The sequence below is a fragment of the Brienomyrus brachyistius genome, chromosome 17 (assembly GCF_023856365.1).
Source record: "Brienomyrus brachyistius isolate T26 chromosome 17, BBRACH_0.4, whole genome shotgun sequence".
NCBI lineage: Eukaryota > Metazoa > Chordata > Actinopteri > Osteoglossiformes > Mormyridae > Brienomyrus > Brienomyrus brachyistius.
Window position 1 is genome coordinate 6,205,221 of NC_064549.1, and position 25,197 is coordinate 6,230,417.

The 25,197-nt window shown below is 47.9% G+C and overlaps 1 protein-coding gene across 2 annotated transcripts; it reads left to right on the forward strand.

Moving 5' to 3' along the window:
* The first annotated feature begins 500 nt into the window (after positions 1-500).
* Positions 501-24,251, forward strand: LOC125711587 (rho GTPase-activating protein 42-like). Of its 2 annotated transcripts, none has more exons than XM_048980653.1 (21): positions 501-910; positions 4,922-5,017; positions 7,367-7,428; positions 10,483-10,554; positions 14,625-14,726; positions 14,842-14,952; positions 15,932-16,036; positions 16,699-16,828; positions 17,308-17,420; positions 17,874-17,983; positions 18,420-18,498; positions 19,184-19,223; positions 19,356-19,418; positions 19,765-19,839; positions 19,966-20,050; positions 20,752-20,810; positions 20,974-21,079; positions 21,195-21,354; positions 21,904-22,051; positions 22,204-22,500; positions 23,022-24,251. In XM_048980653.1, exons 1-21 carry the CDS (start codon positions 757-759, stop codon positions 23,150-23,152), a joined length of 2,298 nt encoding a protein of 765 aa, XP_048836610.1. In that variant the 5' UTR covers positions 501-756; the 3' UTR covers positions 23,153-24,251. The 2 variants fall into 2 exon arrangements, with proteins under 2 accessions (XP_048836610.1, XP_048836609.1); XM_048980652.1 differs by having other exon boundaries at positions 502-910; positions 18,420-18,507.
* Positions 24,252-25,197: the final 946 nt, after the last annotated feature.

Genomic DNA, 25,197 nt, shown 5'->3' on the forward strand with positions numbered 1-25,197 from the left:
CAGAAACAGACTGCTTTTGCCTCCATTTTAACACAGGAACACTTTGATGAATCCTCTTAATAGAGGTCGCAGAATTTTTTGCTACAATGCAGAGATCAGTTGGTATGTGTTTAGCGGCAGTAGTATGTGTGTGCGAGGCCTCTCACCATCTCACGCTTCTTTACAGTCACTAATGCTAAGGGAGATACCTACGTGTGAAAGCCCTGCAGAAACAGTGCTGGAAACCACAGCTGCTCTGTTGCACGGTTCCTGTAATTAGTTCTTGCATGCCCATACTAGTGATGTAGTTCCCCTATGCTTGAAATGCTCTTTATTCTTAGAGTAACCATTTTTACAAAGTGTATTAAATCCGGATAAAAACTGAGTTTGTGCGTTTCTAGACAATATTTCAGCGACCCCCCTGTACATGTTTTGTCTAGCCCCACTGAAACATATTTTGTCTAGAAAGATTTAGCGATTTGTAATGTATCTTCGTATTAAGGATTTTTTCGGGGGTGGTGTCCCGTGTTACCGGCACCGGCACCGGCAGGATGGCAGGGCTGCATCGACTCTGGGGGTTTCACACCAGCAAGTCCTTGCGAAATGGGTGAGCTTAAGAGAAGGAACAGAAAGTCTATGGCCTGCCATATATGTCAAGGCAGAAAAACAAGTAACAAGCATGCGTCATCCTGAGGGGACAGACTGCATTCCTGCGACAGAACTCGTTTCGAGCTGCACCACGCTGACATCGGGTCTTCCGGGCGCGTCTTGGAGGACATGGGGCTGCCCGCGCTCGAGTTCAGCGACTCGCTCCTGGACAACCCGGCTTTCCGGGAGCGGCTCAGATGTCACGAAACGGAGCTGAAGCGAACGAACAAGTTCATAAAGGAACTCATCAAGGACGGGAACATGCTAATAAACGCGCTGAAACGTAAGTGATCGCCATCCGAGCTTCTCCGGGACTCGGTGGCATACTCTGCTCCTGCGCCAGTCTGGTGTTTCTGGGCGTCTCACTGAGTGGGTGTTTCGGGGTGTTTCAGGGTGCTCCCGGCCCCCAGGCTGCTGCTAGCTTATTGGAGCTCACACCTGTTGCATATGTGAAAGCAATATGTGAAAGCACAGTGTTACTTAATAATCCCATTCAGTAATTTTTACTTGCTCCAGATGTTACAGTGATTTAACAGATATCTATATCATCTTCCTGTTTGCATTCACTATGTATCAATTACTATCTGGGCAGAATATATGCTGATTAACTTTTACATTCAATCATGTGAATGCGGCTTGTTGCCCACTGAATAGTATATGAAAACATGAAGACGTATGGAATCACGCGGCCGTAATTTCTGAGAGATCGTTAAGCGGATCAGAAAAATACACCATTAAAGGTTATTCATGAAGGATTATTTTGGCGGTTCCCCAGAGCCTTTTAATCACAAAATACTTAGTCGGTTTAAACGTAGGTGATTTATTATAGGAGCGACTGGATGTGACGGGAGCGCGACCCTGATAGATGAGAAGACTGGGGGACACGAATCTGGCTGAAAATGCCTCTAACCTAAAACTTAAAAATCTTACGATGTGACGGAAAATAGTGTGCCTCATTCTACAGTGAGTTTATTAGTGGGAGTTGTAACTAAACTTATTGTAGTCGTAGTGGGCGCTGTTATGATATACGGTCGGAGTGGCGCCCCCTATCTGCCGTATGGGTTAATGTGCAGGGTGCGGTCACGTGAGGTCACATGCGGTCAAAGGGTATTCCCGATGCAGGAGCCGGCAGCAAGGACTCCTGCCCCGAATCGCGGTCTCCTCACCCTTACTGGTTGCTAGGTTACAAGTCCGCTGGTTCAATTTCGGTAGGTAATAGCACTTCCCCAGTTTGGAAAGGAATTGCCCCTCTCACACAGAGAGTCTGGCAGGGTCAGTGAGCTCGGGGCCTCTGTGCATCGACCCGTGTGGCCCTTCCCCTGTGACTGGCAGTTACCGGATGCCTCCACAGACCCTGTGATATGCTGTCATTCAGCCATTACAGGAGCCACATGCCCTTTGGAGTCGTTTCTGCATCCTTTTCTCGGTCGTTTCTAAATCATAGAAGGGAGATGTCTTCATTTATGTATCCTGTGAATAATTGAACATCAATTAATTTTCCCACCATTTCTCCTTGTCTGTACCACGGTGGCCTGGCCCTGTGACTTGTGACCCCCAGGCCTCCATTAAAGCAGAATTAGTACAGGGCGGCACTTTGGATCGGCACGGTTTCACTACCCCTGCTCTGAGTAAAATGCACTTTGAACGTATGGCGTACAGTGCCATGTTTGCATCTTGTGTGCATTATGACGTACAGAAAATACACAATATTTATAATGCTAAGAAAGCAGATAAATTGTGAATTTTGGAAAGGACTTTAGATATGGAAATGGTGAAACACGTAAAAACACAGGGTTATTTTTTTGGTCAGCAATGAGGGAGTTAAACTTCCCGGGAAGGAGAGCACTTTGAGGATGTCTGGTGTTCCCCCCCCCCCCCCCCCCCCCCCATTCCTCCGAATCGGACACCTGAGCACACTCTCGACGTGTCAGCTCGCTGCTTTATTCTTATTAAGTCTGGGAGGGTGAAAAAAATCCTTTGGAGGTTTTTGCCAGAAGCCATAAATGTCCCAGGGCTTCAGAAAAGATGTCTGTAGAGGAGTAATATGGCAGGGGGTGGGGGCGGGAGGGGTAGTGGCATTCTCACGCAGCACCTGTGCTCTCTCGTTTACGACGAAACACCCTGCATGTTCCTGAGCAAAGTGGGCCATGACACTCTCTGGGTACAGGGACACTAAAAGGAAGGTTGCTTCTTGGTACAACACCATCACAGACATGGCCACTTGGCTCAGGAACACACAGGGTGTTTCGTCTCAGCCCTAAGAAGATGGACTGCATATCCATGAATAATCTGACTTACTTGGTGGGGAAGCTGCAGTTTAGGTTCAGACGCATTTCCACGCTCACCGTGTGTCGGTCACGTTTAAGTTCTGTGTGAAGATGTGGAGATTTGCCAACCTGCGTCGAATAGTACCCGGCACAGTGCCCTCAGGGTGAATATGAAATGTGGAATAGTTATTTAGTTTTCTTGTACGTCGTACGGCAAAATTAATTTGGATGAGATCTGAATGGGATATTTGGTGGAGGAGGGCTGCAGGTGAGACCTGCATGTCCATCTATTAACTCTGGAGTTTTAGATTAGCCCGTGTTGTTTCTAAGGAGATGTTCCATGAATTTACCTCCCACGCACACACACCAAGTGACCATGGAAGATGAGGCGCTGGTCTGGAGCTGTGGATTGCCTTGACCCCCACCGCAGTGTTGAAGATCCGTCTTCCCAAGTGACACCACATTGAGATCTCGCCTGAGTTGCTGAGCTCTATGCGCCGTATGGGGAGGGTCCCAGAGGGTCCTGCTGGATCGATGGGTCCATTTCCTCCTAGGACCCGGCCGTCTAATGTTGGATTTCTGTCCAGGCCTTATGATCGGTATATGAGGGACTTCATCTTGAGCTTGAAGGCCCCTTAGGTTTGGTGTCCCTGGAGCAGCATTTTGCGGTGGGGGGGGGGGGGGGGGTGTATAAGTGCTGGTGCTTTTCCCTTTGGGTCTGAAGTGTTAAGTTGAGTTATCTGAGTGGTTTGAGTAACAGCGACGATTAACTGAAGTAATATCGCGTAAATGCCCTCCCCCACCACACAGCAAGTCTGTGGATAGCCCACAACAGGCTCCTTCAGACAGAAACTGGTTGACCTTTAACCCTCCTGAGGATACTCACTCACATGATACACAGGCAAAAGCATGACTCTCGAATCCTTATATTTAGGGCTGTGCTGAGATTCACTTCCCTTTAGCTTGATGAGCCTCTCAGTTCCACCATCTGGTGTCTCACCGTTAAAATCATGGCTCAGTCAGGACGGGGGGTAATTACCCGGTTTATGGTGGCATTTTGGATATAGCTTGTGACAGCAGATGTATGCAGGCCTTTGCAGACCTTCTCAGGCGTTAACCTTAGCGTGCACTTCTGACAGCGTTGCATGGCCCCATGTTGAGTTTCAAAACCCAAAAGATATCTAGAGAATCCCAGGATTCAGCCGGTCTTACTGGCCACGCCCACTGTGTTCCACCTCGCCCCGCACTGGGTTCCTCTCAAAGGCAGCTGTGTTTTACTAAGGAACTGATCGTTTCTCGTCTATCTTGATATAACTGTCTCAGGCTTTAGTTACTATAACAGGGCAGCATTAATGCACTTGGAATGTACATGAGAATGAATACTCACTGATACAGTGACACTGGAAACCAAACTGGACGGCCATAGTGCATGTTTATTCTTATACTGAACTGCGTAGTCAAATAATCAAATTTAAAAAAAAAAAAAAGTTTCTTATTTCTGTTAGCTTTTGGGAAGTGAAATAAATTGCAGCAGAGGCTAGACTGCAGTTAACAGCTTCTCCTGCTCAGTCCTACTTGGCCATCAATTACTACAAAATAGTCAGATGGATTTCACCAGAATCATGGGACATCACCACATTCAGGTTTCTCTTTCCGCGGCATCCGGTCTTCGACGCTACTGATTAAAAATTACACCAGTGCCCAAAATTGTGCGAACACTTCCAATTTCCAGAGTTTTATTGCAGTTACTTAATTTATCGTCCAGTGCGTGATATTTGTTAACATTCTTTGTTCATAAACATTACCATCTGTATTCGTGTAGCGATTTTTAATCTTCATTTTATTTTTAAAACGTAATTCCAAACATGCTAGGTGTTCCCCCGGTTTTGGTTGCCCCAAGTATAACAGAAGAAGAAGAACAAAAACATTTAAACCGTCTGACAGCTTCAAAGCCCTGAGATCAGGTCCGAGGCCCCGTGCGCCGCTTTGGCCCTCACCTGTATCCACATCTTTCCCTCTGCCCCCAGATCTCTCCGTCGCCGTACAGAAGTTCTCCAAATCGCTGCAGGAGTTCCAATTTGAGTGCATCGGTGACACGGAGACGGACGACGAGGTTAACGTGGGTGAGTCGTCTTCTCCAGAAGGTCACCGTCACGCCTGGGCCGCTTGCGGAATTATGACCTTTTCTTGGCATTTCCGTGCGGGAGAGTCGGGGAGCCTCGCTGACAATGGCGAAGCTCTCACTTATTTATTATGGCTTAGTAGTTATTCTCCGGCTACTGGGCTTTTGAAATGGCTCATCTCAGAGTGCAGGAGTCAGAGATACATGTACTGGGCACGTGCATCGTCACCCGGGGACGTGTGATTCGGACGTTCTGAAGAGTGTTGCCACCATGTGGACATACCATATCCATCTCTCAGGAAGGATCTCAGGGTGTCTCACATTCCCACATAACACCCCCAACATCACTCGCCCCAATATCACCCCATGCAAGCCACACCCTCCATGTCTTTGTACACCATTTTATTGTTCTTTTTTCCTCCAAAGACTAAGGCTTGTAGTCTGAAGATTTTAGTGATGAATTCATTGACGATTCAAACCGAACTCACATCTAGTGAGTGGGAGGATTTCTCAATATGCGTACTTGACCGTACCTGTGGTCTCACATACCCATTTTACATCATGTTCCATCAGCCAAGACCAGTTCCAATACTCAAGAACAGAAGTACAGAGGACAGTAAAAAACCCCGAATGTTGTTCTTGCCCCGTCCCGAAATATTAAAGATGCGTAAGTTGCATTCTCACCAAATGAGACCAATCCCATGATTCATTACGCCCCAAGTTTGTTCTGGGGAGGCAAGTTAGCACAACCCATGTTACGTTCTTGGTATTGAGAAACACCTCAGGTCTCGCTGACCGCCTCGGTCCAGCAGACGTCATTCCTATCAGCCAGGTAGCCGACGCCATGATTATGCGGATTTGTGGTGTGTTTAGGTGTGTGAGCTGTGGGCCAGAGGAAGATGATACCCCTGCACGATGTAGGAACGAGTCTCAGTTCTACCTCTTTTTATGCTTGACGTTGCTGGTTAGTGACTCGCATAATTCCACGTGACACATTTTTGACATTGGCGTGCTGTTAAATTTGGCTCGGTGCGGACACCGTTTGGACAGTTTCAGAAGGTGTAGAGACTCTGTGATGAGGGAAATTAAATTTTGTGTGCAGTGTTCCCCTTTGATATCCTGTGCTAAAGGCCTGGATCACATACGGAGCAGTAATATTGTGCCGAATTTCGACTTGATGACTTGCTCGGACCTTGGCTGGTATCCTGAAACGGGCCATGGGTGTACTTTGATGCCTAGAGTTACCCACGAAAAACTGCCATCCCGCCCACGTCCCTGCCAGACGAGGTCACCTGACCCCCTATCGATTTTTCTGGAACTTCCTCCGGTGACATTCAGAAGCCACGGGAGTTATCTGGAAATCAATCCCCACGCCAGATTGATACGGGCATAGAAACCATTAATTGCACAACAATAGAAGGAAGGAAAGTTTGAGTTTCAAAGGTCATTCTTTGTAGTGGCGACTTGCTTTCGGGAGGAGGCAGGCCGCGTGAGAGCCGCTTTCACAGCCCGTGTGATGTTTGTTCCTCATGGCGTCAGCATGGTGTATCGTAACCGAGGTCCTGCCATGTACCGCTACATAGTGAAACCATACATGGTTTCGTTTATGATCACTGGTTGCCTTAGCAGCAGTTTCCTTGGAAGCCATTAAAAGGGACAACAATAGATCTGTGTTTCCCAATCTGATCCTCAGGGACCCACGGTCAGTCCACATTTTTGCTCCCTCCCAGCTTCCGGCCAGTGTCTGGCGGTGAGCTGGGAGGGAGCAAAAATGTGGACTGACCGTGGATCCACATTTTTCAGCAAAAACATGGACTGCTTTAAGTTCTCGAGGACCGGATTGGAAAGCACTGCAACAGATAATTCATCAGCTGCCCCGCAACCCCCCCCGCCTTGGTCACACTGAGATGTTAATGGCTGGTGGCTTTTTCGATGCGTTGCTCAAGATGATAGCATCCTGGCTGGGGACACTCACCTTTCCTGTGATCCCTGATATAATCAGCAGCTGGTAGCACCTCAGCGAAGGCATGTGTCCTCAAACTGCCGCCGGACCATCTCTTATCGCCGAGCCGCTGGCCCGTTATCCCAGACGGTATCCGTGGTCGGCACCTCATCGCTCACCGTGTCATCCGCTCTGATGGGCACTCGGGCTGTTTGGGGGTAACCGCTATGCTGCACGTGGCCGGCCCGCGCCACAGTTCCTTCCAGGACATAAACCCCCTACCTCTAGGACGCACTCTAGACGACTTCATTAACATGCAACTAGGGCAAGGCGTAGAGGGAAAGGGGCCATATTTTCCGTGCTGCAGCGTGTCGTGAATTTGAACGCTTCTCGTATATCTCCTTTCAGCCCAGTCCTTCAAAGAATTCTCCCAGCTGTTAGACACCTTAGAAGAGGAGAGAAGACGGCTGGTAAGCAGACATTCCCTCCTTTTGGCTTTTAACGTGCTGCCCAGTTTGACGTGTCGGTTCCTCGCCCCAAAAGCCAGGGGCACTGTGTGGTCCCACATCTGCCACAGGCGAGGTCCCCACAGCCGGAGTGAGGGACTGCCTGCTGCCATGGTGGACAGCTCTGGCTCGCCTTGCTACGTCTCCCAGACGCTCGCTTCATTCTCGGCTCTGTCAGTCCCATTGAGGGTTCTGATGAGCTTGTTCTTGGATGATTTAGCTGTTGTCTGCTCTGGGGAAGATCTCTTTGGCTGAGATTTCAAATGAACATTGAAACTGAGAAAGGGCTGAAATAATTCTGAATGATCTGAAGAACGTTAATATTGTCTTTAATACCGCTGCTATTGTTATTAGTTAGCAGAGATTTTTGGGGCTGTCCTGACCCCCAGTTGCTACAGACTCTGCCCTTACTAGTCCCTTGAGGGAGCTTGGCCATGGGTATACCATAGCTCTGTGACCACATGGCCCAAACCAGTACATCCACCTCCTTCTTCCAAGACCCATGTAAACAACAGACTGGATTCTTCGCACAAACGGGGTGCTGGACTGTGGCTCCAGTGGGCACCCTCGAAGACCACTGCCGAGCTTCCACTTTGGCTTTGGTCTGACCTAAAAAATACGGACATCGTTTATTTCTCAGTTGCTCGGGTATACATAAAGATGCCCTTGGACGCTTGCTGTTTTCGATCACCTCCCAGACAACATAATTCTCACTTATATTGGCCTGTCTTCCAGGCTTTAGCCCTGAAGCTCTCATTGGTCTTCTCCATTATCCCGTTAGGAGACGACAGCAGGATGGATGAGAGTAGATCAGCCATTAGACTCAGGCCTTTTAACCGCCAGAGATCAGGCCTCCCCCGTGCCTCCGGGCCTCTGTGGGTTCGCACGGCGGGTTGACTTAATCCCACCACGTAAACCGAGTCAGTTTGTTTATTTTTCTGGACCGGCCTCCAGTTGGGTGCGATTACAACGACGTGGGGAGTTAATGAAAATTACTGCAGTTTATAATGGTAGTGCTGTGCAGCCCATAATTTTGATAACATTAACCCTAGGATCCCAATTAAAGGAGCCCATAATTGCACAGATTTACTTAATGTCTTAAGAGCGTGTCCTGCCCTGGTGACGATGGAGGGGAGCGTTAAATAGAACGTGTAATTAGGGATCGGTGCGGGGGGGGCCACCCACCCTGTGAGGCATGAGCCAGGACAGGTTCCTCTGTCAGCAGTGGATGCCCCGTCTGGGCTCAGATGGGATTCCTGAGCAGGGGATATGTCACTGCATGAGCATTCGTATTAAATACCAGCCCTCCTCGGACCGAGCGGGACACATAAAGGGCTGAGCTTTGATAATCCCCGTCACCTGAATCTCACCTCGAGATGGGCGATGACCTCAGCCATCCTGTCCTCACACATTTGCTAAAAACACGCTAGGGGGTCATGTGATCTTTGTGAGAGCATCCGGTGTAAGGTCACTCTCCAGCAACAAGAACATCTGGGGTAGAGCCAGTCTAACGCATCGGTAGTGTGAACGGAATATGAAGCATGCACTGTGTGGGCTACATCTGCATTTTTTTGGGATGGTGGGGGGGAATCTGGATTCTCATTTATTCGTCGATAAAGGGCTGCTGTTTTTAATTTATGTACCATCACCCTCCTCCTCCAGAGGACACGTAAGGCTGGCCTTCCAAGCACACGTACAGGCCGCATGGCCGCGGTGAGTCAGCGGGCAGGTGACCACGCTTTGGAGCGTTCCATTTTCTGTGTCTCGGGGGGAGCCCCACTCGGTGTTTCGGGCTAACTGCAATTGACACGGCCTTTACACCCCATAAATCATGCTAGCATTTGTCAGGTAACTGCAGGAATAACAGGAACGTAAGGCGGCGAGTGCAGACGGGTTATGAATGAGCGTGGGTGTCTTTTTAAACACGGTTTTCTTATACTCCTGCATTCCTCTGCCCCTTTATCTGAGAGCCTCAAGTCTTCTGCAGTGATTTTCAGTGCCTGTGAATCCAAGGTCAGCTCTAAATAAGATTCTTGGGAATTTTTGTGCCATAAATTTATACTGGCTGAGAAACAGATCAGAAATATCAGAAGTGACTTCCAGGCCCGGTTGGCACATTCTTTTATTCGTTTTTTTGTCGCTGACTAAAATCAGTGTGTATTAAGGTGTGTTAAAATATCTTTTAGAATCTGCTTTTATCCACGCTCTAAATTATAGATTTAAAATTCGAATCCAATTAAGGTGCAAGTTAAAATCAATACAATCAACTTGTATTTTTAACTCCACTTTCTTAATAATGTATTTTATGTGCATATCTGAGTGTTTGGTTTATTATGGACATTTTGCACAGCAGTTAGGTATAACGAAGGCGAGCAGCATGCGTCTTCCCTGCATGTTACTGCAGTCCATGTTACTGGAAGTGCACACGGCGCCCCCTAGTGTTCCGGAGAGAAAAGGAAATTTTTAAGGAAACGTCGCTTTTTTTTGGTCATCATTCGGGACACACCCTCCTGTCTGAAGGAGAGGAAGTGAGATTTAAACAAAACAATGGACACAAGCTTGGGGGGGGAAGTGGTGACAGGAGGCAGGGTGGTGGCTTAAGTGTTTTATGAGGGATTCATTTGGTTATTATGATGATTCACTATTACCTGACCACACGCCATGCTGCCGTTAGATGTGATGCAGCAAAGTAACTAAACAACAGTTGCTGTCCTTGCCTGAACCCCCGAGACACACTGAGCAAATACGTCTCACTCCCAATCTGGCGGTGATGAATGCTGACATGTTATACAAGTGCTGGTACAGGCAGTGATACTGGTGTGCAATCTGCTGTGTTAAGTGCTCCATTCTTACAGCATATTTCTCTGCTGTGTTTCACCAGATGGGCCTTCCACTATTGTAAGACAAGTGGGGCCTTTTTCTTCGATTTGCTGTCATTATCTGCTACTGCGCGACTCCTGTGCGAATGTTTTGTCCGATATAGCAGCTTTCAAATGTCCTGTCAAACATCGATTTCAGATACAGAATGCCGGTGACGTTTTGATCACACCCCTGGAGAAGTTCCGTAAAGAGCAGATTGATGCTGCCAAGGTAGGTCCATGCTTTTGTCTCTGTCGGTGAAAAGCACGTGTCTTAGTTTTTAAAAGTAGCCAAGCCTCATTGAATTTAAAGCTGAAATGGGACTGTTGTTTCGGGTTCTGAAATTGTCATTAACATCAGCAAATTACTTTATCACAAAAAACAGTAATGCCATTGCTTTCCTAATTTGCAGGGAGGATTTTAGGTGAATTTAATTTCCATAGTAAATAAATCGAGGCCAATATTCAGTATAAAACTCACTGATGAGAATCTGAAAGGAGCCATAGTGGCATTTTACTGCTTCAATCCACCTTCTCTTTTCAGGATTCACTTAAAAGGTTTGCCCATCTTCTAAGCGGGTGTTTTTTTTTTTTAGTCCATTTTGGGGGTTGTGGAAATCTATTTAGGGGTATTTTTCCCTGTCATACTTCATCATGTCAGCAGTGAGTCTCTGAAGAAGAGCGCAATAAACTGAAAGTGGAGCCATTGTTAATCATCCATCCATCCATCCATTCATCAGTCTTTCAACCACTTTCCCTGAGTAGGGCCATGGTTTGTCATTGATATTTTAAGCAAAATATCACCTGTGCTGCCTTTCTATGTGGCATGGTGGTGCAGTGGTTAGCACTGTTGCCTCACACCTCTGGGACCCGGGTTCGAGTCTCCGCCTGGGTCACATGTGTGCGGAGTTTGCATGTTCTCCCCATGTCGTCGTGGGGTTTCCTCCGGGTACTCCGGTTTCCCCCCACAGTCCAAAAACATGCTGAGGCTAATTGGACTTGCTAAATTGCCCATAGGTGTACATGTGTGAGTGACTGGTGTGTGAGTGTGCCCTGCGATGGGCTGGCCCCCTATCCTGAGTTGTTCCCTGCCTCGTGCCCATTGCTTCTGGGATCGGCTCCGGACCCCCCGCGACCCAGTAGGATGGATGGATGGGCTGGCTTTCTATTTAAACACAACCACACACACCCTTCAGCTCGCTTGACCAGCTCTGCTTGTAAAAGCATCGTTTGGTCAGTTGCCATGTGCTCCTCTCTCATGGCACCATGGACCCACGACTCAGAACTTGCATGCAGAGGTTGCCTCACCATGCCGGGTAATCTTTGCACTGTGCACTGGAGATCTCCCACCACTGGGAGGCGCCCTGCACTTTAGCTGGATCCGTGCTGCGCTCGCCCCGCCCACTCGTGTACATCTCACATTCGCTCTCACGTTAAACAGCTTTTCCTAACAATGTTCCTCTGAGGATGCTAAGCATTATTCCAAGCGGAAAACCCCTTGACCACACCATTGGCACTAAATCACAAAAGGAATCTGGCTTTTCCAGTGGCTAAAAGGAAGGTTTTCTTTTGTGCTCCCTCCTCTCTCTGACTTGAGGCGTCAGTCCTCAGGTCAATATAAGAAATTGCCTGTCTTGTATCCGCCTTGTATTTCTTATCTGTGAAATTGTAGGGCAATAGCTCCCTAAGCTGGTGTAGTTTTACTTGATAAATTCTTCTACACCAGTTTTTAATGGCATTGCCTGTCAGTTGACATTTATCTGTGGCACCAGAGCTTAATTTTACTTTTAATCTTACCTCTGTGAGACATGGCCTTCTTAAATAAAATTCTAGTAATATAAAAGCATCAAGTGCTTATTTACAATATTTTTAAAATGATATTACCAAAAATAGTTGAAGGGCTTATTTACAATGTCTATATATAAAATGATATTACCATTGCTATTTCTAAACAGATGTCTCCGTTTCTGCTCACTAATTAGTCAGTGTTAATAGTACAGGTGTCATGAAACTTCAGGTTCCCCCGTAACAGATGTTTGAAGCTCTCGGTCCCCGAGGGTGATGCCGATCATCTGGAGAAGGTTCAACACGTGGAGCTGGAGAAAAGCGAAACCAACAGCAGCGTTTCTGTTTCCCTATCTGGCTCCTGGTTGCGGTTAGCAGTTAGCGTTTAGCAGCAGTCGGAGACCACGCCCCTAAGAATTCCCTCCTTAGCCTCCTGTGCTGGCTAGTCTGCCTGTGTTCTCGGTGCTGCCCTGTGATGGCGCTTTCACACCAGGCCCGGTGCCCGTGCTGAGCCTAAATTCTGGCCCGGTAGTTGCATTCGCACCACAAATAACAGCAGGCGAGGGGCCGATATATCCAGGCCTTTTTTCCCAGCCCCATAAGACTGCTGGACCAGAGTTGGAAGCAGGTGCTCCAGCATCAGCTCCGGCTCCAGCCAGGGCTTTGTGTGAAAGAGGAATGAGTGTCTCCTGCATTCAGTATTCCGTATAGGAAGATATATGAGCTAGTAATCGCCAAATGAAGCCTCATAAACCATTTGCTGTATTTTTTGTATCCAGTGGTGTCAGAAAATACCGCAAGCGGTTCGTGACGCTTCATTTGGTCGTCACAAATACGCATCGTAAAAACACACCGAAAGGCCCACTGTGACATTGTTCTGCCTGTACCACTGGCACAGCCCTGGCTGCCATTGCGATCCTGTTGTAACACCGTACAGGCTAATTCATGTGAGCGCGGCGTCCGTTTGATGACTGCGGGACGGGGGGAAGCAAAGGCATTGTCCAAGTTTAAATTGTCACAACGTCCCCTTTCATCACGCCATGGCCAAAACGGGAATTTTTGCAGTTTATTCACTTCTGAAGGCCCCCGAGCCTCTTTCATAATTCAGTGTCTTCTTATCTCACATGGGCCTATACTTCTCTTTGTCCTTTTTATGGCCAGACATTGGATGAGATGCAGGAATTGAGAGGAAGCGAGTGTCTGGACAAATGAGACTTTATACTTCTCTGCCTTCCTCCTTTCTTAGAGGCTTTTCCTGTATTTCAGGGAAAACCGCAGTAGCCAAAATAGGAACCTAAATTATTAACAGGGATAATGATCGTCATCATCATATTTTGTCCCGTCAAAGTGATGTCGACCATACAGAGACCGTGCAGATGGTGTTCCCACAGCATGTCCTGTCTCCTATCTGAGTCTTCAGATTTCCCAAAGGTTCATTGTTGAGATGATTGTGTCCGTCCACCTCGTTGATCATCCTCTTTCCTCTTCAGCTTTTCCAAACCCTGCCATCTTCACCAGTGCAGCAGGTCTTCTCATGAGTAAGACCGCTTCAGTCTGGTCATCTGGGCTTCAATTGAAAGTTCAGGTTTCACTTGATGACGAATCCTCTCGTATGTCATTAAATTCCACAGTATTCTTCAAAATCTTCATCAGCACCAAAGTTCAAAAGCATCAATACTCTTCCTGTCCTCCACGGTCCTGCTTTTGCATCTGTCAGGAGTCAGAGAAAGTGCCGTATTCTGAACAGAACTTCGTTCGTAGAGATCAGTTAGTACTTCAGGGCATTTTTTGCAGGCCCTTTGTCGCACCTCTGCCAAGTGCCAGTCTGTGACACCTCTCTTAACTGCTGGATCCTTTGTTGCCGATAATCATTCCTAGGAGGCAAAGGCAGCCTCTAATGTCTGTGTCTTCAGCATCAGCATTAAAGTTTGCCGCCCGTCTTGTGGTAAGAACCTTTGTTTCCAAACGAGAAGGTAGGAGTTAAGTGAGGCAGCTTAAGACATCCAGCTGCATTCTGCTCTTTGCTGCTAATTGCTAACTGCCTCCGAAGGCTGCTTTTCATCACAGACCATCTCTGTGTTCCCAGTAAGATGACATTTCTCCGTTTGCTGACAGCAGTAGTTCGGGTTCCGTAGTTGTACCGTCCTCAGTTTTCCCAGCCCCTGGCCAGCTCTGTGTGAGTCAGCAGGCTTTGGAGATGCATTTCATAACCATACGGCGGAAAGAGTGGTGCTTCAATGAAAGGAACAATGGGGCCTGTTCTGTGTAATTAACGGGAAAAGGGACACAAACAAAAATGCCAATTAGGATAATTAACGAAAACATTTACCTCCAAAGAAAATTACTGTCATTTCTTCTCGAATTACTCATAATAGTTTATTCGAATCTCCTGCCGTGTGTCAAACAATAGGAATGAGGGTCGTGAGGTTAGACTGTCCCCTAGACGTCAGATTGCTTGTGAAAGCTCAGATGTTGGGTTTCAGTTGTTGAACACTTTGTTTTTTTCTCTTCCCTCAGGAAGGAAAGAAGAAGTTTGACCGGGAGACTGAGAAATACTACTGTGCATTAGACAAGCACCTCAATTTGTCGATAAAAAAGAAAGATACATTTTTAGAGGAGGTGAGCCTGTTTGCTGCAGTTAGCATAAACGGCGCGTTTAAGACGAAGTGGATAATATGAGGGACATTGGACCATGTGTTTGCTGTTCCCCTGACCAGCTTTCTCTTCTTACTAGGCAGACGTACAGATTGATAAGGAGAGACAGGCATTTTATGATGCATCTCTCGAATACATCTTCAAAATCCAAGAAGTTCAGGAGAAAAAGAAATTTGAGTTTGTGGAGCCGGTAAGTTCTCCACGTTCACCGGCAAATTTACGTAGGGATGCCTTCACTGCCAATGTGCGGTCAGCCGCTGGCATCGCACGGAAATTCCTCAGCCCAGCTTAGGAACACAGCAGGACTTCATTGTGCTTCTTTCACAAATCCCTATGCTGTTAATTCGCAGCTGTCAAACAGGCCTCATCCCCGTCACGCACAAAGGAAGTGAAATACTTGTATGTGTCTGGCTAAAACAAGATGAAATACTTCATGTAACTGAAAGGACTCATCTTAAAGGGGAGTAGTTACAGGAAGTGTTGTGTTCTTTGATGTCCGGAGGACCGGCTCCAAAATTCTTTATTTCAGCAATGCTTTCGCTAGTGTTTCTGTGTCTGTGTGTCTTTGTGTTTTTGTAATTCTTACATTGCGGGGACCAGATTAAAATGTGATAAAAACCTGTTACTTTTTACCTTATGGGGCATGCTAATTTATACAAAAAAAATGTGGATTTTGGGTCCCCACAAGGATAACCTCAATTTTAGAAAAATCTGTGACTGCAATCAAAAAACTAAAAATGCCAGAAATCTTGTATTTTGTTTGGCTACTTATGGTTAAGGTTAGGGCTGGGTGGGGGCTAAGGTTCTCATAGTGAGGGTTAGAGTTATGCTCATACAAGAGAGTGGAGAGTCCTCATAATGATAGGAATGTGTGAAGTGTGTGTGTGTGTGTGTGTGTGTGTGTGTGTGTGTGTGTGTGTGTGTGTGTGTGCGCACGCAGGTCTCTGAGGATTTGAAATCTCCTGATGTTTTTGTTACTTAAAAGCTAAGAAACTTTCATTTCCCTCTCCTCCGTAACGTGACTCTGCTCGAGTCCCCGACCCTGACGCCCCCGAATCAGCTCAGCTAATGCTGTCCGCTGCTCATACTGGACTCCCCTCCTCCTAATCGGCGCTTCGTAAGATCCAAGCGTGCTCACCTTGCTGTCTCCCTCCTTTCTCCCCCTGCAGTTACTGGCCTTCCACCAGGGTCTCTTTAACTTCTACCATGAAGGCTATGAGCTGATGCACGAGTTTGAGCCCTACAAGCAACAGCTGCTGTTTAACTTACAGAACGTAAGAATTTCCTTCGCAGCCTCGTGGGTCGGGGGAGGGGGAGAGGGGTGGGGCTGCACCAGAGGCCATCTTGCGTAGAGGAACGTGAGACGGGGAAAGGTCCTATAAGGTGACACGTGTTCTACACCAGCGTGCGAGGGAAAAGGTCACGGCTCAGTTTGACGACCTGCACGTGGACTCACGCCAGCTTTTACTATTTGACCTTTGACCTCCGGTTTCGTGTTACATAATTCATTAGGTTTTTTTCTACCTGTGCAGTTCCGCAAAATGCAATGGGGGGGGGGGGGGGAGTGGGCATTAAACACACTATTGGGTGTTAAACACGCTTTTGTGGGCTGCCGCAGTCCTAGTCTGGAGAGGAGTCCGAGTCCGTTTGTGCGTTAGCCAGGGGACGTCCCATGGAATGAGAGAGAGCGCCTCCCGCAGTGTGCTAACGGGATAGCGGATGATGGAGCATGCTGTTTGCCGTCGTCCTGTGCTCTGAAACGTGCAGGGAGTGTGGCGGCCACAGCCCGCTCACCTTGGCACGGTGATCAGACGCCCCCTGCCGTGACGTGCCCCTCTGCGGGAGCCAAACGCCGTTTGCATTTCTCCGGTGAGCGATGTGTGCATTTCCGCTCGGCACGCCTCCTAATCTGCTCGCTGGTCTTTGTGTGCTGAAGACGAGGAATAACTTTGAGACCACGAAAGAGGAGATGGAGAAGCTGATGAGGAGGATGAGGAGCGTCGACCATGAATACAAACCTCCGGGGCAGTACAGCATGGAGGGCTTCCTGTACTTGCAGGAAAAACGTGAGTGTCTTATGTGGCTTCATTTCACCTTCTGCATTAAAGTACAAGGACCCGGCTCTGTCCTGATCTGTCCTGCTCAGGAGTGAAGCCCTCAAGCAGCTATCAAAACGTCTAGATAAGTGTTTCCCAACCTGGTCCTCGGGGACCCCCAGACAGTCCACGTTTTTGCTCCCTACTGAGAGCTGAGAGGGAGCAGAAATGTGGCCTGTCAAGCAGGATTGTATGGCAGGGAGCTGGGAGGGAGCAAAAGTGCGGACCAGGTTGGGCAAAACTGGTCTAGATGTTCTGTGAGTCTGGCCCCTCTTGGCGGCGGTTCCATATTTTTCCTGAATCCATGTCCTATTGAGTAGTAGCTTTTCTCCTGGGAAGATTCCAGGCGGCCTTCTCCCGGCTGGCCGCTGCTGATCTCCTGCAGCCCGCTGTCATGCTGTGTGAGGGACAGGGTGTCCTTCCGAGCTCAGTGTCTGCCCGCCCTGCAGGTCCCTGGGGATGCACCTGGAGCCGGTACTATTGCACCTACGAGAAGGAGAGCAAGACATTCACCGTGGCCAGAGAGCAGAGAGCCTCAGAGAGCAGGTCCCCCGTTTGGCAGGTGAAGGGGATACAGGAGAATCTGAGAACCGAGATCTCTCAGATGGCTCATTACGTTATAGTTTTTATAGTCCGCATGCCAGTAGAAAGGATCGAGCTTTGGAATAGAACAGAGAGCCTTTATTGTCATTGCAACAAGTTGTAACAATGTATGTGATTCAATGAAGATGCTTTGAAGTATATTTGAATATTAAGGGAAAGAAGAGAAACTAGATTATGATGAATAAATAAACAAAAAAGAACAAGAATTTTAAGTATGAAAATGATCTGAATACATAACTACTGATTTTAAGGAATGTGTCCCTCATTTATCACATATGACAGTATTAATTAAAAGATTGATCATATTAACTAAATTCGGCGAAGCTTGTTCAGCTGCTATTGTGCTCCGCATCCCGCTGGGCGTAACTGTCTTCCAACGTGTTTTTGTTGAGTTCCTGTTTTCGCTCTTTAGAATTTCCCAACCACAGCTACACCTGAGATATTCAAGCTGAAGTCTTGCATCCGGCGGAGAGCAGATTCCATCGACAAGCGCTTCTGCTTCGACATCGAGGTGGTAGAGAGGTCTGTGGTGGTTTGTGATAATGACATAAAGGAAGCGGCTTTTCCACATGCCTGCAGATAGGGGGCGCTCACATGGCCGTGGGTCTCGTGCCAAAAGCTCAGGGCTCCTTACTTTTAAGATCAGTTTTCCTCTGTTTCTGTTGTCTTCTGCAAATGACACTGGACAACTAAAATTCTCTCTTGCCCAAAAATTTTTAAAAAACTGAGCTTTATGGGTAAAAGTCACTTTGGATAAATCGTCAACCAACAAGTCTATAATAATGATGATGAATGAAATAATAAAAATTATAATAATTGTATATTATATATAATATCAGCTAATCAGTCTATAATAATAATAATAATTATTATTATTATTATTATTATTGCATTTCTGTATGAAATTCAGTCTCTTTCTGGACCGCGCGCCGTCTCTCACTCTCCCGTCTACTTCCAGGCACTCATCCATCACCCTTCAGGCCCTGTCAGAGTCAAACAGAAGGCTGTGGATGGAGGCCATGGATGGCAAGGAGCCAGTAAGGACGGTACTGTATAGTTTTCAGGCCACTTTATTTATTTGTGCATCTTTTCTGCCCCCTGGTGGCCAATCTCTGGAGTGCACATTTTAGAAGGACGGAAAATATTTCATATTTAATAATAATTTGATGCATAGATTTTTAAATAAGACATTTTTTATGTCATATTATTGCTGGATTATTATTTGGTTGATTATTATGTTTTACACGCACAGGGTAACTTCAAGGTTTAATTACGTTTGTATTTTGAATCTGTCAGCCTGTGAACTATGGATAGAAAACTGTATACGTTATGTGTTGCAGATTGATATTGGAGTAAGTGCAGCTCATTGTCATGACAACAACTGTAATGGTGTGAAGGCATCATAATGCATGAAAGGACACATTTTTGTAGCTAACACCCTGCTAACAAAATTGCATTTCTGGGAGCGCCATCCCTAAAAGGCTCTTCACACGACGGTGTTCGTATTAACCTTTCTGGGATTTTATTTGGAGAGTGGAGGGGAGGGACGAAAAAAAACAAAGGAAAGAAAACAGGTATTTTGGTAAGGGTTAGAAGGCTGTACCCCCCCCCCCCCCCAAATGAGTGTCTAACTGCACCCACCTGCTCCCACCCCCTGCTTAATTGGTGTTTAACAGGTATGAGGTACAGACCAAGGTCTAATAATATATTTTTTCTTTTTAGATATACACCCTTCCAGCCCTGCTCAGTAATAACGAGGAAAGTGAGTTTCATTGGGTAATGTTTTAGTTTAATGACCCCCGTAGCCCTGGGAGGGGTGACCTTCAGCTGCATGAGATGTGACCGACACCCCCTGTGTGTGCTTTAATGACACTGCTGCCCCCGTTCTCTGCAGCGCTGTTAAACGAGACCGGCTTTAACTTTGTAAAAAAGAGCATCGCTTTGGTCGAGGAGAGGGGTGAGTCTTTGAAAATGTGCCATCTCACTTTCCAAGTGCTACATGAGATTAAGTTTCAAAGAAACTCCGTCCGTTAAATGTGAACAGTGAAGCCTGTGTTACGAAAGGTGGTCTAGTCTGAGCTCTGTGAAGCACGGGTCGCTCTCCATGCTTCTTTTGGGTTACCGTTCGCTGAAACTTTCACCGTTGTTTGCTGTCTCACTATTACGATCCACCGCCCAAAACCAACCATGGTGAAATGTACGTTCCTTGTACGTTCCTTGCACGTTCCTTATACATTTCTTCTCCAGAAACTGTGTTTGGTACTGAAAAGCAATAAAATCAATTGTTTCCGTTCCACGCCTAGGCCTTAACGCGGTGGGGCTCTATAGAACCGAAGGCGTCAGCTCCAGAGTCCAGCGGCTGATGTCGACAGTGTTTGGTAAGAGATGCGGGCTGCTGCCTTACTGCCCTGGAGGATTGTCCTACGTCACATCACATTCTGAATGTATAACCCGCCATGAGGTCTCACTGCCATAAACATTGTAACCTGCATGTTTGCTTGCAGCTCCTAAAGCTTCCCCAGACTTGGATTTGGATCCATGTGTTTGGGACAACAAGACCATCTCTAGTGGTCTGAAGCGCTACCTCAGGTAGGCCACCAACGCCCGGTTATGTCCTGTGTGACTGTCCATGTTTCTGAAACTGTAAGTGGTATACCAGCTGAGTCGTGTGATTGAGAGGCCTGCTCCCGTGTGAGTGAGAGATCTGCCCTTGTGTGAGTGAGAGGCCTGCTTCCGAAGCAAGTGAGAGGCTTGCCCCCATGTCAGTGAGAGGCTTGCCTCTGTGCGAGTGCGAGACCTGCTCCCAAAGCGAGTGAGAGGCTTGCCCCCGTGTGAGTCAGAGGCCTGCCCCCATAAGAGTTACAGGCCTGCCCCCCCGTGAGAGTGAGAGGCTTGCCCCGTGTAAGTCAGAGGCCTATACCTGGAGTGAGTCAGAAGCCTGCCTCCGTCTGAGTGAGAGATCTACTCCTGAAGCAAGTGAGAACCCTGCTATTGAACCAAATGAGAGGCCTGCACTTAAACCAAATGAGAGGCCTGCACTTAAACCAAGTGAGAGGCCTGCACTTAAACCAAGTGAGAGGCCTGCACTTAAACCAAGTGAGAGGCCTGCACTTAAACCAAATGAGAGGCCTGCGCTTAAACCAAATGAGAGGCCTGCGCTTAAACCAAATGAAAGGCCTGCGCTTAAACCAAGTGAGAGGCCTGCACTTAAACCAAGTGAGAGGTTTGCTCCCGTGTGAGTTAGAGGCCTGTTCCCATCCCAGTGTCCCTGTTTGACTGTCTTTCTCCAGATGTCTCAGTGAGCCCCTCATGACTTACAAGCTACACAAGGATTTCATCTTGGCTGTCAGTAAGTGATCTGATCCTTTCAGCCATAGCGTACATCAGCTGTGCCGTGATTTGCACTCTGCCATTTTGGCCATTATTACTTCTGGAGTCCTTGGCTCAGCTTTTCTTGACGCTTCCAAACATTTGGCCCCTTGATTTAAATGGGTATATGTGACATTTTCCAGAGTCAGACGAGTTGGACTACAGGGTCACCACAGTGCAAGCCCTGGTTCAAAAGCTGCCAGAGAAAAACTTGGAGATGCTGGGTCTTCTGATTGGACACCTGGTCAGGTACGCCACCTCCAGCAGTCATCCTGATCTTCTCCAGAAGACGAGAACAGTCACAGTTTGTAAGAACTGAGATAAGCTGTGGCTGCATTGTGAGCCGTCTCTCACCCGTTTTCAGGGTCTCTGCTCAGAGCCGGGTGAACCTGATGACCGTACCCAACCTGGGTGTGGTCTTTGGGCCAACGCTACTGCGTTCACATGAGGAGACGGTGGCGGCCACAATGAACATCAAGTTCCAGAACCTTGTGGTGGAAATTCTGATTGAAAACTATGAGAAGGCAAGTCTGAAGCTCCATTTCTCCTTACTTGACATGCTTTAGCAGTGGGTGGTGAATGACCTTCTACACTTGACCGATAACATGTGCTGTTTCATAATGAAGCATCAGCGAATGCCAGCCCAATGTGACAGTCCCACACCAAGTGTGTTTATGTTCCCGCTGAGCTTTTAATTTCTAAGCCTTGATTGAATTCGTCACACAGGCTGAATTGAATGTGTTTTCTTTTGTGTTAAACTGAGAGGGAAAAACACTCCAAAAGCATTAGCGATAGCAGTTTGTGCCGATTTTATGGCTCGCTAGTCTTTATGAAATCCCACTGGCGATCGCAGCTCATTCAGCACGAGCTACACAGCACGCAGGTGTTTTGTTTCAAATCATTTATGGCAAGTGGTCAGATAACGGAAACGGCCGTTTGTGACATGAAATGGTAGCCCAGAGTGGAGATGGGTCTCTCAGATGTAGCTTTTCATTTGTACTTCCTGAAAGCTCTCGGCGACGGTAATGGATGACGACTGGCTAAAAGCTCGTCTTCCTCGTTTCCCACCCCAGATTTTCCTAAAGGCTCAAGACCAGGAAGAGGCCAGTGTCCTGCTCCAGCCTCGGCCCAGTTTACTGCGGAGTCGGGGCATTCGGCTCTCTACAGGCACCAAGAGACACAGGAGTAGCAGCCTGGCGTCGTGGCAGGCCAGTACCGAGAGTGAGCTCACCGACGTGCCCTTCCCGGTGGCCTGTCCCTCTGCCTGGATCATGCTGCCGGCGTCTTGACCGTCATCTCACCGCCGTCGTCATCGCGGTGTCCGTTTGTCCGCTGACCCCCATCTCCCTGCTTCTGTGTTTTTTGGCCCCAAGGTGATTCCAGTGGCAGCCCTCTGAACTGCACGCGCAGACTCTCCACGTATCCTCTGGAGCATTGCTATCCATCCTTTCGACACTCCACTGCTGAGATGTTCCACCAGAACAGCCACAAGGATCCTAAGAGCTGTGGCCAAAACTGTGATCTCGGCAGCTCAGCGGATGCACTAGGGTTTGAAAATTTGTCCCCAAAACCCCAACCCATAATAATGTCGCAAAGTCTGGAGGAACTCGAATACGTGGGTCTAGGCGACCTGCTCTTCCTGGACCAGAAACCAGGGCCTGATGCCAAAGGTATAATTAGCATTTACCTTTAATTATACAAGCGCTGCAATTGCTAGCCATGGAGATCAGTGCTTTTTATCTAAAATAACGTGCTAGATCTTCATCACTGTAACTGGATGCTTCTGGAAATCCCTTAAGAATCAAACCCGTGCCATTAATGGCCGAACCTGCGGGAGACGCATGTAAACATCTGGTGTGACTGGCTGTCAGTTAATAACGCAGCTAATGAAGATTCACACTGATTGAGACTGCTGATGACGACTGGAGAATTTACGAGGATTTGGAACTGAGGTAGGCAGCCCTGATCCTGGAGTGCCGGGATCCTGCAGGTTTTCTATCCCACCCGGTGTCTGATGAACCACGCCTGACCTCAGGCTCATCAGATAGTGACTCATCAGGTAGAATGGAAAACCTGCTGGATTGTGGCACTCCGGGATCAGGGTTGTCTATCGCTGATTCAGGGCCTTGTGTTTGAATTTCCTCTTTCAAGCACCGTGTGATTCATTTGATGTGTGTCTGCTGTGTTTCAGGACATGAGATATCCAGCTTTACCCAGTGGGACAGCACAGAGATGCAAGCCCACCAAGATCTTCATCCCAAACGGACATCCCACGGGCAGCTGGACTCTGTGGAAGATGGCCCCCAGCTTTTGGACCCATAGTAGGGAACACGGTGTGCATCATCCCCCCGCCTCACCCTCTGTGTTCCGGCTGGCCGTACGAAGGTCCGAAATTAACGGTGTGAGACACCAGAACCAGGACTCTGATAGCAGTTAGCATTAGCATTCATACCCGGCATCCAATGTTGTTATTTTCACATCAGAAAAAGGACGCAGCTCCTGCCATAACTGCTCCTCCTTGGCGGGGGGATGCTTTGGGGGTACGTCTGTGGCCCTCGCGATCCATGGGACAGCTGTTAGCGATCACAGACTGTCCCGATTTAAAGCCGCTCCCAAAGTGCACTTCTGATTTACTGTGTCTCCGTCAGGCGCAGTTAGTCAGTAACGGCGACGGGGTTGATGTGACCCAGGAGGCGTGGCTTATGCAGCAGATAACATTTCCCTTATGGTCCTCCCACCCCCCCGGCACAGTAAAGCTCTGTTTTCTATTTAACTTTTTATATTTGACACAGACATCCCAAGTAACTTGTTTTATTTGTTCACCTGACTCACAAGGAATAATTTTACCCCTGAGCAGAGCTGTGTGCTGGCCCAAATCTCCCCTGTCACGGGCGTGACACCGAACTCCTGCATCTGCATAAACCCACAAACTTTTGTTGGCCCCTGTGATACCTGTCGCCGGAAAGCTGAACGGTTTCCTTGGCTACCTCAGTGAAGGAAATAGCTGGATGTTGGTTTTAGCAGAAGGATCGGGATTTGTGCCTCATCCCGTGTGCCAGAATCAAAAAGCCCACATTTTACGACGGAGACGGGTCTGGCGTCTGTGAAATATTTACCCCCGATCTGGGGAAAGGCAGCTCCTTCGCCTTACGGCCGACGCGACGGACAAAGGGTCGCTTTATTTGCTGATTTTTATTCGAAGGCACCCTTGTTAGTGCAAATTTTCCCTGAACTGTACACCTCTGAACTGTTCTTACTTTCTGAAGGCCATTTCAGGAAAGTCGTGCCCCCAAAGCACGCTGGCCCTGAATCACTGTGCTTTCTCCCCTGGTCAGCAGGGGGCATCATTTTGTGACATTGTATAATTCCCTTTTTTGACTGATCAGTCCCCATTAAAAGCTAATTCGTTGTTCTTCAATCACTTATGTGTACATATAACTTGATTTATTTTTTCTTCTCCCCCCCCCCCAGTCCAAAAACATGCAATGGTGAATAGGATCTACCACTGCTGAAAATGTGACTGCCCTGCTATAGGCTGCCATAGGCTCCAGACCCTTACTTCCCTAAACTGTTATACGCTAATTATATTGTTTGTCTTTCTGTAACTAATCAAACTGATCAGGACCTTTAAGTAGGTGATTTGGGGGGGTCTGTTTCTGTGATATCCCTGAAATTGTGTTCCACTATGGGCTTCTGACAGACACCCCTGGGTGGCTGAGCGTAATGCCCCTAAAGATCCGAGCGTCTCTCCGGCTTGTGGCCCCCATCCTCACATTCAGTAGCGGAGCGCGATTTCTACGGAAAAACGCTTAAAAGCACAAGTGACCTAAACTAAACAGACAGAAGGTTCTGTCAGCTTCAACCTACACAGCATCCCAGCGCCAGATCGCCGCGTCGTCTTTCTGGTTTGGCTGTTCCTTTAAGACATTCATCCCTGGAATGTTCTTCCCTGAATCATTACCATCAAATAGACGAGCTGGTCCTCCACCAGGACATGCTCCCGGTCACGGTGACCTCCCAATTGGGAGGTTCCAATTCCCGCTCTCTGTTCCAGCGCAAAGGCATCCACGGAGATGGGGGTGGGTAATCCCCCGAAGCCGCCGGCTCGCTCCAGCGCGCTTAACATCCTTTGGAGAACGGCGCGGGTCGGGCCGGCCCCTGACGTTCCTTTCTTGTTACTCGGCGACTCGCTATCGCTCTATATCTGCATGGAACATGCTGACCTTCGGAGATGTGTTCACACACATTACTGCTCGTATTGTATCCGTCAAGGGGTCCGGGGCGGCTGTGGCGCCACATGATGGCCAAGCCCCCACACTGTCCGACGGCCTTCCTCTAGCACGCCGTAGGACCTCAAGTTCTAGGCG

Excerpts from the sequence above, each read along its gene's own strand:
- LOC125711587 (XM_048980652.1), top strand. The coding sequence starts at position 757 with ATGGGGCTGCCCGCGCTCGAGTTCAGCGACTCGCTCCTGGACAACCCG. Across the intron at positions 17,984-18,419 it reads GACATCGAGGTGGTAGAGAG|GCACTCATCCATCACCCTTC; the intron begins GTCTGTGGTGGT and ends GTCTACTTCCAG. Across the intron at positions 20,051-20,751 it reads GGTCTGAAGCGCTACCTCAG|ATGTCTCAGTGAGCCCCTCA; the intron begins GTAGGCCACCAA and ends GTCTTTCTCCAG.